The 14,822-nt window shown below is 35.6% G+C and overlaps 1 protein-coding gene across 3 annotated transcripts in view; it reads left to right on the top strand.

Moving 5' to 3' along the window:
- Positions 1 to 14,822, top strand: part of LOC105493831 (choline phosphotransferase 1) — a 29,878-nt gene that overhangs the window by 13,453 nt on the left and 1,603 nt on the right. The window contains exons 2-8 of one of the 3 annotated variants that reach the window (XM_011761760.2): positions 877 to 1,024; positions 1,290 to 1,431; positions 3,517 to 3,601; positions 7,201 to 7,332; positions 10,274 to 10,432; positions 10,830 to 10,955; positions 13,673 to 13,783. In XM_011761760.2, coding sequence (XP_011760062.1) covers positions 877 to 1,024; positions 1,290 to 1,431; positions 3,517 to 3,601; positions 7,201 to 7,332; positions 10,274 to 10,432; positions 10,830 to 10,955; positions 13,673 to 13,783 — 903 coding nt within the window. The remainder of the gene's footprint in view (positions 1 to 876; positions 1,025 to 1,289; positions 1,432 to 3,516; positions 3,602 to 7,200; positions 7,333 to 10,273; positions 10,433 to 10,829; positions 10,956 to 13,672; positions 13,784 to 14,822) is intronic. The other 2 variants (XM_011761761.2, XM_071071239.1) reach the window with 2 other exon arrangements.

Below are 14,822 nucleotides of genomic sequence, written 5' to 3'. Positions count from 1 at the left end.
ATTGTCTGACCTTCTACGTTGCAGTGCTTCCCTCCCTGGCCTTTGTTAGTTTCGTCTCATTCAGGCACAGGTGAGTTCTCAGCCGAGGACTGAAAGATACCCTTCTGTAAGACCTCCACAACTTGTGCTCCTCTCTTTGCAGCTCCATCCTCTCAGGCACTCTGCCTCACAAATCCTAACTGCCTTGACCTTCCTGAACTTTGTGTTTCTCTTCAAAACAGCAAGAACGCTGGGCTTGTTCTGGTCATGGGACCTGCACTGTGGCCTGGAAACTGACCCTGGGAAGTTAGCTGGAGCAATCGCAGGGCGTATCTCATTTGTTTCCCTTCTGTCAGGGATCACAAGCCTGCACTGCTTGTAGTGTTTGAAAATTGTTGTTTTGTTTTTTTATATATATGTGTGTGTGTATATATATATGTATATATATATAAAATTGCCTTTCTAGTTATATAGGGTGGGAGAGTAAATCTAGTCCCTGATATTCCATTGTGAATGGAAGCAGAGATCGGCAGTTGGCCCCTAAGGTCTTTTTTCACAGCAAAAATTTAACTGAGTAATTTCAAATCTGTGGCATAATGCATAGTATTATATTAAAAGAGCCATGGATGTAGGAATCAAGATCAGGGTCCTAACCCTTGCTCAGTTGCTTAACTTTCTGTTTCTCACATTATGGAGTTCTGCGACCCTCTACCTAGATGACTTAAAGCAGTTAATTTGATTTTGATTTCTCAATTTAATTCTCATCAGTAGAATGAGGGTTAGGAACGTTCTTTATGACACACTGGGGTGCTACAAAGTGTGAAGCCTTAGGTTGAGCTGTTTTCAAAAAGCTTATTATCACTTAACAATCTTTATTTTATTTACATTTTTTTATAGGCACCATACTGGACATACCTTTTATGTGCACTGGGACTTTTTATCTACCAGTCACTGGATGCCATTGATGGGAAACAAGCCAGAAGAACAAACTCTTGTTCTCCTTTAGGGGAGCTCTTTGACCATGGTTGTGACTCTCTTTCCACAGGTAAATTAGTGAAGTTTTTTTTTTTCTTATGATACCTTAAAAATAAAATGAACTGAGTTGTTTGAATGGTCAGTTTTTTGGATGGATATACATTTGGGAGCAAATTTATGGAGTTGTTTATAAAGTATGTCAAGAATTCATTTTGATAAGTGTACTTTAATGCCATGATTATTTCCTTAGAACTCTGTATTTCTAAACAGCATAGGGCAATTATTTCATAAATTATTTTTAATTCTTAATGATTCTTAAACTTTGTTTCTTTCAGTATTTATGGCAGTGGGAGCTTCAATTGCCGCTCGCTTAGGAACTCATCCTGACTGGTTGTTTGTCTGCTCTTTTATTGGGATGTTTGTGTTTTATTGCGCTCATTGGCAGACCTATGTTTCAGGCGTGTTGAGATTTGGAAAGTAAGTATGTTTTTTAAGTTGTACATTAAAAAATATAATTGAATTTATTTGCACAATCTGTTATGTCATTCATTGATAATAAGGAGAACAAAGCTTCAATCAGTAATTTAAATTAATTCGTTGGAGTAATCATAAATGCTATACCTTTAGTCTTTTAGGTATTCTGTATGCTATAAATAGTTACGTTATTTGATAATAATTGTATTTTTCTTCTCCCCTTCTCCAACTTAATCACTAGCCCAAGTTTACAACAGAGAGGATTAAAAGAAAATTAAGGGACCCGGATGATATAGAAAAGGGATATGCAGTACTTAAATAAGCATTTGATTCACATAATAAAATAATGCAATATGGAGTCTAAGGTCCTTTTTTGGTCGAATCTTCATGTGCACAAAAAGGGGACCCCCCCTTGACAACAGTCATCGTGAGACTCTGAACTGTGGTAGGCAATTGGTGAGACAATGTAAAAGCACCTTGTAAATGCTAGTGCTAAACATTAGATAGTATTATCTGCCTCTGGTGCCTCTTTCTTAGAGACCAGGAAATAGTGCACAAAGCAGGAATGCTATTCTCTGTTCCTCTTTCTCATATAGCTCCCTCTCAGTCTGATCCTTTTAAGAACTTTGTCATTTGCTCATTTTTGGCTTTGGCTTCCCACGTCTACTGATTCTTTTTAGCCCCACTTTATTGCTGAAAAGGAGAAACAGTAGCTCTGAAAAAAATCTCTAATGATAAATGACAGGAGAAGCTCAAAACTATGGGTCATTTAGCAGAGGACAGGCTTCAGGCAGTTGATTCTAAATTATGGAATAATTGTATTTACCACCTATCAAGCACTTACATGTTTCAGGCATTGTACTAAGTGCTCCACAGGCATTATCTTATTTATTCCTTATATCTATCCCGTAAGGTGGGTATTACCTCCATCTAAAGACATTGGGGCATCCAGGCAGAGATGTAAAATATGTAGACAGATATCAAAATCTAGAGCTCAGGAAAAAATGTAGATTGGAGATAAGGATTTAGAAGTCATTAGCATATAGATGGTAGTTTTAAGTATAGATAAAATTGTTCACAGGCTATAAAATTTCAGATGGAATTCTGAAAGCATCATTTAAGATATGGATGAAGAGGCAGTCTAGAAGGAGCATGAGAAGAGCTCCAGCAAGGTAGGAAAATCAGGAGAGAACATGGAATAGATAAAAACACAGCAGAACTTTTCAAGAAAGAGGATATGATCAGCATCTTAAATATTGTAAAGAAGTTATGCAAGATAATTAATGAAGTATATCCCTTAGATTTGTATCCTTTAATTGAAATTGAAAATTAAAGGTCAATTTACCTTAAACAATTTTAGTAGAATAATGGGGCCAAAAGCCAGGCTATGGTGGGTTAGGCAACAAACATGAAGAGAGGAGAAAATTACAAATGTTGACTAATTTTCAGTGAGCCTATTCGTGGAGCGTAGGAGAGAGAATGACAGCTTCAGGGGAATACAGACTAGAGGGACTGATGCTGGTTGGTTAGTGGTTTTTTGAAAAATGTAAGCATATTTATTAGGGGAAAAATGCCTATGGAAACTAAAAAAACTACAGTGATGATTAGTACCTCAATAAAGAAGACTATTGGGATTTTCCCTACTTTTTAAGTGAAACTGACCTGGGAGTGTTTAAATTTGCCTTAAATTGTATTTACCACCATTACCATGGTTGTTTTTATTATAATTTTTCCTATGTACACAAGTAGTGGGTAATTGTTGTAAAAAAAAACTTCAGACTTTACAGGAGTACCTAAATTAGAAAATAGAAGTCTTCATAACTTCAGTGATAACTATTAGCAATTTGATATATGGTACATATATATCTTCCCTCTCCTTATACTGTTAACTCTGTGTGAGCACATGTTGTTCTGTAACCTTTTTAACTTAACAGTGTAGTCAGCTGATAATTCAATAATGGAAGTAAAGGTAAAAATAAACTAAGCCTACAGAGAGTTTTACATCTTTGCTATTTAATACGTGATTAATCTCCATATTCAGGAATTTTATTTACAAACACCTTATCTATTTTTGTCCTTCCTCTTTAGAGTGGATGTAACTGAAATTCAGATAGCTTTAGTGATTGTCTTTGTATTGTCTGCATTTGGAGGAGCAACAATGTGGGACTCTACGGTAAATCTGAATATTTAAATTTATATTTAAGTACTTTTCAAATATTTAGGAAAAAGTATTGTATTGTTAATTTTCTTCAAAAATCCTTGGCATTGTATTTATTTATTTTCTTTTTTTATTTTTTGTATTTAATATTTGTTCCATTTCTTAACATTTTTTTCTTCATTTTATAATGTGTATTATCTTATATACCTTATGGCATTTCCTCCTGTGCATGAATATATTGCCACATGGAAGAAAACAACCTCATTTCCCTAATACTAAATAAAACAAAAACAACAACAAAAAACACACATTGGAATAACTTTTTCCAGGGTGAAATAAAATAAATATTTTAAAAATAAGTCCAGTAAAATATTTTACATTTAAAACTTGTCACTCAATATTAGGAAAGTAGTTAATTTGCATTTTTATAATCTACTTTGAGGTGAAGATTCCCATATTAAGGAATGTTTTTATTTTCTGCCTGCTTGGTGACCTCAGTATTTTCACAAAAGTTGGCTCTTAGGAGGCCACTGTCATAAATTGAAGCTTTTTTGCAAAAGAAGAACATTTCTGAAGAAACAATTGTCCTGTCACCACAACCTAAGTCCACCATACTGTCTAATTGGCTCACACTTTCTGCTCATAGTGTTAAGAATAATAATAAGGATATCAATAGTCAACAACTAACAGTCATTCAATACTTATGTTCCTAAACATTTACCATCAGTTTTATCTGCCCCTCCGAATAATCCTATGAAAATAGGTATGATTATTATTATGCTTTATAAATAAGTCTTAGGGTGATTAAGTAATTTGTCCAAGGACACATGAGAAGTACTGGAGCTTGGAATTAAACAAAACTGATTCCAGACTGTATGTAATCACTAAGCTATATATCTAGTAAAAATAGTAAGTGATACAAGACTGAACATAGTTTTACCACATGATCAGCAGTTGCACTCCTTGTTATTTACCTAAATGATTTGAAAACTTATGTCCACACAAAAACATGTACACAAATGTTTATAGCAGCTTTATTCATAATTGCCAAAATTTGAAAGCAACTAAGATGTCCTTCATCTTAGTTGGATAAACTAATGCCAAAAAGAACTGAGCTATCAAGCCATGAAAAGAAGTTATGCGAGGAACTTATGGAGTTCCAAGAAGTTATGGAGGAACCTTAAATGTTTATTACTAAGAGAAAGAAGCCAATCTGAAAAGGCTGCATATTGTGTGATTCCAACTATATGACATTCTTTAAAAAGGCAAAATTATGGAGACCGTAAAAGGATCAGAAGTTACCATGGGTTGGAGGAGGAAGGGATGAATACGTGAAGCACAGAGAATTTTTAGGGCAATAAAACTATTTTGTATGATACTAAATGGTGGCTACATGTCATTATACATTTGTCATAGCACATAGAATGTACAACGCCAAGATTGAACTCTCATGTAAACTATGAACTTTGGGTGATAATGATGTGTCAGTGTAGGTTCACCAGTTGTAACAAATGTACCACTCTGGTGTAGGATGTTGTTGGCAGAAGGAGGAGGGGCTATATACTTTTCCACTCAAATTTTGTTGCAAACCTAAAACCGCTCTAAAAAAATTAAGTCCAGCCGGGCGCGGTGGCTCAAGCCTGTAATCCCAGCACTTTGGGAGGCCGAGGCGGGCGGATCACAAGGTCAGGAGATCGAGACCACAGTGAAACCCCGTCTCTACTAAAAATACAAAAAATTAGCCGGGCGCGGTGGCGGGCGCCTGTAGTCCTAGCTACTCAGGAGGCTGAGGCAGGAGAATGGCGTGAACCCAGGAGGCGGAGCTTGCAGTGAGCCGAGATCGCGCCACTGCACTCCAGCCTGGGCAACAGCGTGAGACTCCGTCTCAAAAAAAAAAAAAAAAAAAAAAATTAAGTCCATTGAAAACACAGTATGAGGCCAAGAGTTCAAGACCAGCCTGGGCAACTTAGCAAGACCTTGCCTCTACAAAAATTCTTTAAAATTTTAGCCAGGCATGGTGGCATGCATCTGTAGTCCCAACTACTCAGGAGGCTGAGGCGGGAGGGTCGATTGAACCCAGGAGTTCAAGGCTGCAGTGAGCCGTGATCATGCCACTGACTACACTCCTGCCTGAGTGACAGAGCAAGACCCTATCTCTTAAAAAACAAATGAACAAAAAAAACAAAAAACAAAAAAAAATTCCCTGTAGCATTTCGTGTCAGAATTGCCAATTATCATTTGTCAGTAGGCTCCAAAATAGACTTTGGGCATGTTTTTAAATAGTAGTGGTACATTCCCCAGTACATTCATATTCCCTCTCATCATGTAAGAGTAAATAGAATCAAGGATACACTACTATAGGCCCATACAAGATAACAGAGGGATGCTATGTGTTTTTTATAGTAACTGTTCAGGTTGTGCCTGTAAGAAGGTAAATGTACGGGCGGATCACCTGAGGTCAGGAGTTAAAGACCAGCCTGGCCAACATGGCAAAACCCTGTCTCTGCTAAAAATACAAAAATTAGCCAGGTGTGGTGGTGGGCACCTGTAATCCCAGCTACTCGGGAGGCTGAGGCAGGAGAATCACTTGAACCTGGTAGGCAGAGGTTGCAGCGAGCCAAGATCGCGCCATTGTACTCCAGCCCTGGGCGACAGGAGACTCCGTCTCAAAAAAGTAAAAAATAAAAAAGAAGGTAAATGTAGACCTAGAAGCAGTTAGACAACTCTAGTTGTCAGGTGTGGTTGTCTTAAATTTGGAATTGAATCTTAAAATTGTTTCACTCAATGTTTTGGCGATATCATAGGAAGAAAACATACCTGCTTATTCTTACCAACAAGAATACTTACTTTTATTCAGGTTTTCTAAATTTAATTATTAACCTGTAGTTTCCACAAATTTTGGTACATTATTTCAGTCTATTTTCTAAACATAGTAGCCTATAGCTTCTGGCAATTCATTGTTACTGTTTTTTAAATCCTTTGCTGCCTTTGGAAGTTTTCTTGAACAGCAGTTGACCAACAGGTAAATATATTGCTAGAGATTTAATCCTGGATATTAACTACAGATTTTTTGCTTGCATACACATCATGATATTTGTTACATTTATGATGCAAATCATGGTGCCTCCCTTTCCTGTGATGCTACTTTTTAGAAGCTACTAAATTCAAGTGAACTATCCTTTTTCATGTTTAAGTCAGATGAAAGCTTATGACATTAAACATTTAATCATAGTTATGTAAACAGACTAAGCTGGTTTGGTGGATTCATTTTTCACTTATGAAGAAAGCATTTTCAAAAAAAAGTCACTTTAGGCTGGTCCAATGGTAGTTATCTCAGTTGATTGCTCACAGTCAGTTACAGGTCAAATTCCTTGTTTTTCTCTTTTCCCTCCTCACTACTGCACTTGACTACTCTAAAAAAAATAAAAATTTAAAAACTAAAAAAAAGTTAAATAAAAAAAGTTTTTAAGTTATTACTTTGGACTATATTCCAGAAGTTAAGGTTTGATCACAAGAAAAAGGACAGCTTATTGTATAGGGCTTATCATTGTTTATTATTTAATAAAAAACCAACATTCTGTTGTCTTAATTGTTTCTTTCTTCTACCCCTAAAGATTCCCATTCTAGAAATAAAATTGAAGATCCTTCCAGTTCTTGGATTTCTAGGTGGAGTAATATTTTCCTGTTCAAATTATTTCCATGTTATCCTCCATGGTGGTGTTGGCAAGAATGGATCTACTATAGCAGTAAGGCATTAATTTCATCATTCAGTATCAATTTTATGATAAATTTTCCTATCACCAGCTATAAAAAGATTAAAATATGCCAAAGTTCAAGAATGGGGAAGGAAACTAAGTATCTTAAAGAATTCATTTTAGGCACATAGTACAAAAGCATTTTAAAAACAGTTTAAACTGATACTTTCCTCTTTCTACAGGCTTGCTCTGCATAGACTTTTCTGACATCTAGTTTCATTGCCACACATAATTAAGCATTGCCATTTGTATTCCTGCATTTTTTGCCTTGAACTAATAGGGGAGAGGAGGTAGGGGAGAGGAGGAAGGGTAGGGAATGTGAGTTCCTGATTGAAGGCAGGAAAGTGGCCAGAGGTCAATGGTTTCACGTATGAGGCAATTTATTACTCATCAAGTAAATTTTATTGAAATTTCGCTGAAATATATTTAAAAGAACTAATATTTCAAAAGGTAAAATTTTAGCCTTAATTCTTAAGTGGGTATACTTTGTGCTTGTGTTCTTTACACCTTGCTCATGCAAGTATTAAATATAATGCTTTTGTATTTTTTCATGTTTGTTTTTTAAGACTTCAGTAATTTTAAGTGGGCAAGAGTTGGAATTCCTGCAAACTTTTTAAACAGATATAACACCTATGTTTTTAAAAAGCCTACTGTCATTTTCAAGGTAGTTGAACAGAAGAAGACAAATACTTATTCCAGTGATACCATCTTACACCAAAACATTGTTAGAATGCCTTTTTTAGGGCTGGGCACAGTGGCTCATGCCTGTAATCCTAGCAATTTGGGAGGCCGAGGCAGGTGGATCACTTGAGGTCAGGAGTTCGAGACCAGCCTGGCCAACATGGTGAAACCCTATCTCTACCAAAAATACAAAAAAATTAGCTGGGCATGATGGCCCATGCTTTTGTAAATCCAACTAACTACTTGGGAGGCTGACACAGGAGAATTGCTTGAACCAGGAGGCGGCGGTTGCAGTAAGCTGAGACGGTGCCACTGCACTCCAGCCTGGGTGACAGAGCGAGACTCTGTTTCAAAAGAAAAAAAAAAAAGAACGCCTTTCTAGGATTGCTTTAAACTATAGCATATTCACTTTAATTTCTTTTGTTGTATAGTTCAAAATTTCTATCCTTAAGGTCATTTGGAGCAAGGTCTAATAAGAGTATTAAACATTAGATGTGGCATTAGGTATAGCATTTTTAGTAAAAAAAAAAAAAACAAAAGGCTCTTTTAAGACTCGTAAATAGACTTTCGAGACAATTTCAAAGGGATCCTCATAATTGATAAATTATCAATATTTATGAATACACTATATACATAATTCAAAAGCAAAGTATACAATTCATCTAGAAATATAAGTTCTGATATATTTGGAAAAGTTGTCATTTTTTGAGGTGTTTTGTCAGTTGATCTCAGTATAGTACTGTGCTTAGGAATACATGTTTCTTGACTGTGGATGATAACATAGAACATTAGTTGGAACATTAAGTTCCATTGAAGAAAACAAGATTTAGTAATGATCATTGTCTACTCTAAAGAATATTTTCGGCTGGGTGCGATGGCTCACGCTTATAATCCCAGCACTCTGGGAGGCCGAGGCAGGCAGATAATGAGGTCAGGAGTTCTAGGCCAGTCTGGCCAACACAGTGAAACCCCATCTCTACTAAAAATACAAAAATTAGCTGGGCTTAGTGGTGGGCGCCTGTAATCCCAGCTACTCGGGAGGCTGAGGCAGGAGAATCGATTGAACCTGGGAGGCAGAGGTTGCAGTAAGACAAGATCATGCCACTGCTCTCCAGCCTGGGTGACAGAGCTAGACTCCATCTCAAAAAAAAAAAAAAAAATTTTTTTTCATAAAAAAAACTGTTAGATGTTTGAAGGATGACTTAAACAGAAGTTAGGAAGCGCTTGGTTTCAAATTCTTAAACTGGTATTTTTCCAACTTTTTTAGGAGCAGATTTTTTTTCTCGAATGAGATTTAAGAACCATAATATAAAGTGCTATTAGATTTTTATAATTACTATACAGTGTCATGTATATAATTTTATAATATAGTATTACTGTAATTTTATAGTAAGTTCTAACTTAAAACATGTAAACTTAATAAACAAGAGTAAAGCTGTTCTTGTGAACCCATTCAAATTGGTTATAGATTTAATAACCTCAATACCAAATTTATTTCAATATTTTGTTTAGGATAAGTAGTGCCGAGAGGATACTAATTCACACAGATAAAAATGTAAGGTCTGGATTTTACAATTTTACATAAAAGAACATTTGCAGTCTGAATGCAAAAAAAAAAAACAGGAGGTGGGGATGTTGGTGTAGAAAGAAATCAGGATAAGCTGGGTGCAGTGGCTCACACCTGTAATCCCAGCACTTTGGGAAGCTGAGGCTGGGAGGATCGCTTGAACCCGAGTTCGAGACTGGCCTGGGCAACATGGGGAAACCCTGTCTCTACTAAAAACACAAAAAAATTAGAAAAAAAAGAAAAGAAAATAGGAAAAAAGAAGGAAACCTGGATAGAACTAAACTATTCTTACCCTTCTTCATCAGTGATGTTTTGTAGAATTGGCAGAATAAGCTCTATTTCAGTATCTCCGCAAAAATATGTTAATTTGACAATCCACATGTGGATGGCCTTCAACATAGTAAAAGTTGATATAGAATAAACTGCATTAATTTTTAGCCAGTTTAAAATGTGTGTAAATATCGAACTGGAATCAGACATCTGTAGCACTGTATTATGTCTCTGTCACCCTCAGGTTCTGTGAAAGCTTGAAAAGCACAACTCAGGTTTATATACTCCTGTAGGCCATACACTACATCACACTGTTCTTTAGGCGTCTTGCACAAAATAGATGGTCAGAAAATGTCTACATTGTAATAAATGCAGTGTTAAAGTACAATACTGATTTTCTGCTTTATCTCTTAGGGCACCAGTGTCTTGTCACCTGGACTCCACATAGGACTAATTATTATACTGGCAATAATGATCTATAAAAAGTCAGCAACTAATGTGTTTGAAAAGCATCCTTGTCTTTATACCCTAATGTTTGGATGTGTCTTTGCTAAAGTCTCACAAAAATTAGTGGTAAGAAATTTTTATGACTTATGATATAAATAATATACTGAATTCTCTAACACAAAGCTGGAAATTTCATAAAATGTATAGGTTTTCTTTTGTAGTGTCAAAATCATAATTAGCTATTTGTGCTCCAAGCAAATTGTGATAGGAGTTATATTATATTCAGTTAAATTGTTTAGCTGTAGTTGTCATTGACAGTTTTCTGATATCAAGAAATTTTAACATTGGAAACTTTAATAAGCTACCCAATTGTGAATTTGAGAAGGTGTAGAAAAGGATTCTTATATCATATGTGAGATTAAATGGTCTGTTTTAATACTGAATTAAAGTTGTAATTAATTGTCTTAAAAGCTAACACATTTAAAACTTAATAGTAAAATTATTTTGTTTCATTTTTTTATAGATAGCTCACATGACCAAAAGTGAACTGTATCTTCAAGACACTGTCTTTTTGGGGCCAGGTCTTTTATTTTTAGACCAGTACTTTAATAATTTTATAGACGAATATGTTGTTCTATGGATAGCAATGGTAAGTATTTTTCTCCATTTTATTTATTTTTTAACCATGCTTAAGAGCTATTTCAGTGAGATATCAGTAGCCTCAAGATCTAGTCTAGGCCGGGCATGGTGGCTCACGCCTGTAATCCCAGCACTTTGGGAGGCTGAGGTGTATGGATCATTTGAGGTCAGGAGTTCGAGACCAACCTGGTCAACATGGTAAAACTCTGTCTGTACCAAAAAATACAAATTATCCGGGTGTGGTGGTGCATCCCTGTAATCCCAGCTACTCAGGAGGCTGAGGCAGGCCAGTCACTTGAACCTGCGAGGCAGAGGTTGCAGTGAGCCGAGATCATGCCACTGCACTCCAGCCTGGGTGACAGAGCGAGACTCTGTCTCAAAAAAAAAGATCTACTCTATACAATATATACAATAAATGTTTCTGAGTATTTGAAATTACTTCTTAGCTGTGAATAATTTCATATTGTGTGTAGAAATGGCCACATATCTATAGGCCAAGTTTCCAACAACTTAGATTCTTGGAAACACAACTGTGTACCTAAAAATAACTATTATTTTTCTTCCCCAAAATACCAGTACAAAGATGCCAAAAGTCACTTTACTCTGCCCAAAGGACTTTATTCCCAGTTTACAGCAAGTAACAGGAAAATTAGATGGGGTTAGTACTAGCAAATGTGGGCACTTTATTGTATTGAGAATTATCAGCTAATATTGAGGAAACAAAACAGAATAGACAGTGCTACAAAGTACAGGATTCTCAGACCATTTTATGCTAGACGTAAGGAACCCTTTATATGTGTATGGTCCTTGAGGATAGTGCACAATTTGTATTAATGATGACTCGGTTATCAATTAAATTAAATTCTCTTTGATTATATCCTGCTTAAGGAAAGGATGTGGATATCATAGATATTAATTTCTATTCAAAATAATTATAAAATACAGAATACAGTGCTTGAGAGAGACACATTAGCCATCTAAGGAAAAGAAAATCAATATTGGTAACACTTCAATTACAAAGTTGGATAAATGGAGCATTATTGCATTTTTCTTCTATTGAGATATAGTTTTGTTGTATTTCTATTTCTGGACCCCCACTGGTCGTCACCAAATTCATAGTGATATATAAATATACTGAAGTACACCAAAACAAAACTCGCCAAAACCCTGCAGTGAATCTTTTCATAATTCAAATAATCTCACCGTATTTGTTAGATTTGGTATTTTTAAAAATCTGTATCAATTCTGTGCATGGATTACAGGAATACATCTGATGATCCTTTACTAGGTTGTGTAGTATGCTTTTCTGGAGTAAGTTAATAACATAATATTCATTCATAGTCCATTCAGAAGTCTTCCATTCTTCCTATGGTGGCAATGAGATGTACTTAATTCTTTTAGGTGGACAATGAATGTTTTCAGACAAAATTTTTTTAAAAATGTTTAAAAATCAGAATAATGTCCTTTAATTTGGTATCCACTATAAATATTTTTAGGGCTCTAAAACAATCCAGTTTAAAAAATAGGGGGTAATTAATCAAAATATCTGAAAACTCAATGTAAGTTTTCTTTTAGTGAACTTAGGTATGTATTACCAAGTGGAATTGTTGAATTAAAATATCAGGTGTTAAAAAAATCAATCATCTTTTGTAACAAGTAATTGGCTTGGTTTATACTTGTGATGGAGACTGGTAAACTGAGGAAGTCAAATTCAGTTTTTATTTAAAACACTATGTGGATGACCAAAAAAAAAAAAAAAAAAAGCCACACCCACAATGTGGAGGTAAACATGGTGCTTTTCAAGTACGCTTTTAACGTAAATGGTAGAGATTTTCCCCTCATGGGTGAGAATTCCCTCTCCAAGGGCAGAGCTATAAGGCTCCTTTTTCTCCTGGGTTTCATTTTCTGAAGAGAAGCATTTGACTGTAGACTCTGGGCAAAGTTTCTAAATAGAGGCCATCTTTAAATTTGTAAACATAATTTTGTATATGCCTCAAGTATGTTATCTTTTTTAGACCTTTTACCTTCTTACAACTAACCTCAAAGAAATAGAAATGTTTGATGGAATTAGTTCATTATAAGATGACTGATAACCTCTTCTAGAAGGAAATTTGCTGCTTCGTGGCACAGCAGGAAGTTGAAACAATGTGGAATCAGGAGACTTGGGTTCTGTTACTTTCTAGCTTCTGTATTTTAGTCGTCTTTTTTTACCTCTGAGCCACAGTGTCTATAACTGTGAAATAACCTGCATTTTCCAGAGGACTACAGTGAGGTCCAAATTTGAAATGTATTAAAGTGCTTTAAAATGTAGTATTTGCCGGGCGTGGTGGCTCACGCCTGTAATCCCAGCACTTTGGGAGGCCGAGGCGGGTGGATCACCTGAGGTCAGGAGTTCGAGACCAGCCTGGCCAACATGGTGAAACCCCATCTCTACTAAAAATACACAAAATTAGCTGGGCGTGGTGGTGGGCGCCTGTAATCCCGGCTACTTGGGAGGCTGAGGCAGGAGAATTGCTTGGACCTGGGAGGTGGAGGTTGCAGTGAGCCGAGATCACGCCACTGCACTCCACCCTGGGTGACAGAGCGAGACTCCATCTAAAAAAAAAAAAAGTATTTTTGGTGTAGAATTTTAGGTTAAGGTTTGATATTTGGGGGAGAAACAGAATAGTGCTACTTGAGAAAAGATACATCATAATTCATTTTATATTTTCTTTTTTGCTTCTAAAGGTGATTTCTTCATTTGATATGGTGATATACTTTAGTGCTTTGTGCCTGCAAATTTCAAGACACCTTCATCTAAATATATTCAAGACTACATGTCATCAAGCACCTGAACAGGTTCACAAGCATATTGACTGACTAATAGCCCAAGGAAAAGAGATGAAGTTAGGGGAATCTATGAGTGAAGGAAATACCCCTGTGCAGGAGGCTAGTATACCATAAATAAGGTTATATTTGAATATAAAACATAAACCCTGTAGATTTTGTTGTGTCTATTTCAGTTATGACACCCCCATTGTGTGTATTATCATTTTTTATCACAGATGTTCTCAGAATAGTCTACATATTAATTAGAAACAAGACTAAAGAAAGAAAGGTCAATCCTGAGGGCAACAAAGTGAACCCTGTAATTCTAAGTAGCAGTTTGTCTCTGAGACGTATCAGACACAGGGTTTTCACTGCCAAAGGATTACATAAATATCCAGAACATAAAGGATTTTAGCCATCTTGAGGGTGTTTACCTTGATTGCTAAAAACTGAAAGTGAGCTCAATACTGCTTAAGTGCATGGCTTATAATATTGTAATTACTGAGTCAAGTGATGTTCTAATAAATGTTTTATACTAATCATTTTTCAAAAGAGGCATGTTAATTAGTATGTCATAAAAAAATACTTGTTTTTAGTGTACTAGAATTTAAAAGGGCTACAGGAATTTTTTAAATAAAATGTGTATTTAATAAAAGGAATTTGTTGTACCAGTTCAGAAAAACATACGAATCTTTACACTGAAGGTAACTTGTTCCTTGATATTTTAAGTTAAAATTTCACTGTCACCAAAAAGTGGATGTTAAATATTCCCTTTCATGAAAAATGAAACAGTAGCTAAAAGTCAGTTGACATGTAAGAAAATTAGTAACTTAGAAAAACATGGTAAAAAAAAATCTTCCTTTTAGAATATAAAAGTTACTCCAAGTATATACTGACTCATTTGAGGTGATAAGGGACAAAATAAGTAAAAGTTTTCAACCACTAAGTGCATTAGGTACTGATTCTTATCTTTCCCCTCTAATTTAAATGTATTTGGATTACTCATTGTGAATAGTACTAGAACTATTACAAAGGTCTCTGGGGATCCAAATCTTCAGATTCCCATCTG

Source organism: Macaca nemestrina, chromosome 10 (assembly GCF_043159975.1).
Source record: "Macaca nemestrina isolate mMacNem1 chromosome 10, mMacNem.hap1, whole genome shotgun sequence".
NCBI classification, from domain to species: Eukaryota; Metazoa; Chordata; class Mammalia; order Primates; family Cercopithecidae; genus Macaca; species Macaca nemestrina.
Note: the sequence above shows the minus strand (reverse complement) of the source record. Positions and strands in the feature narration are given on the sequence as shown.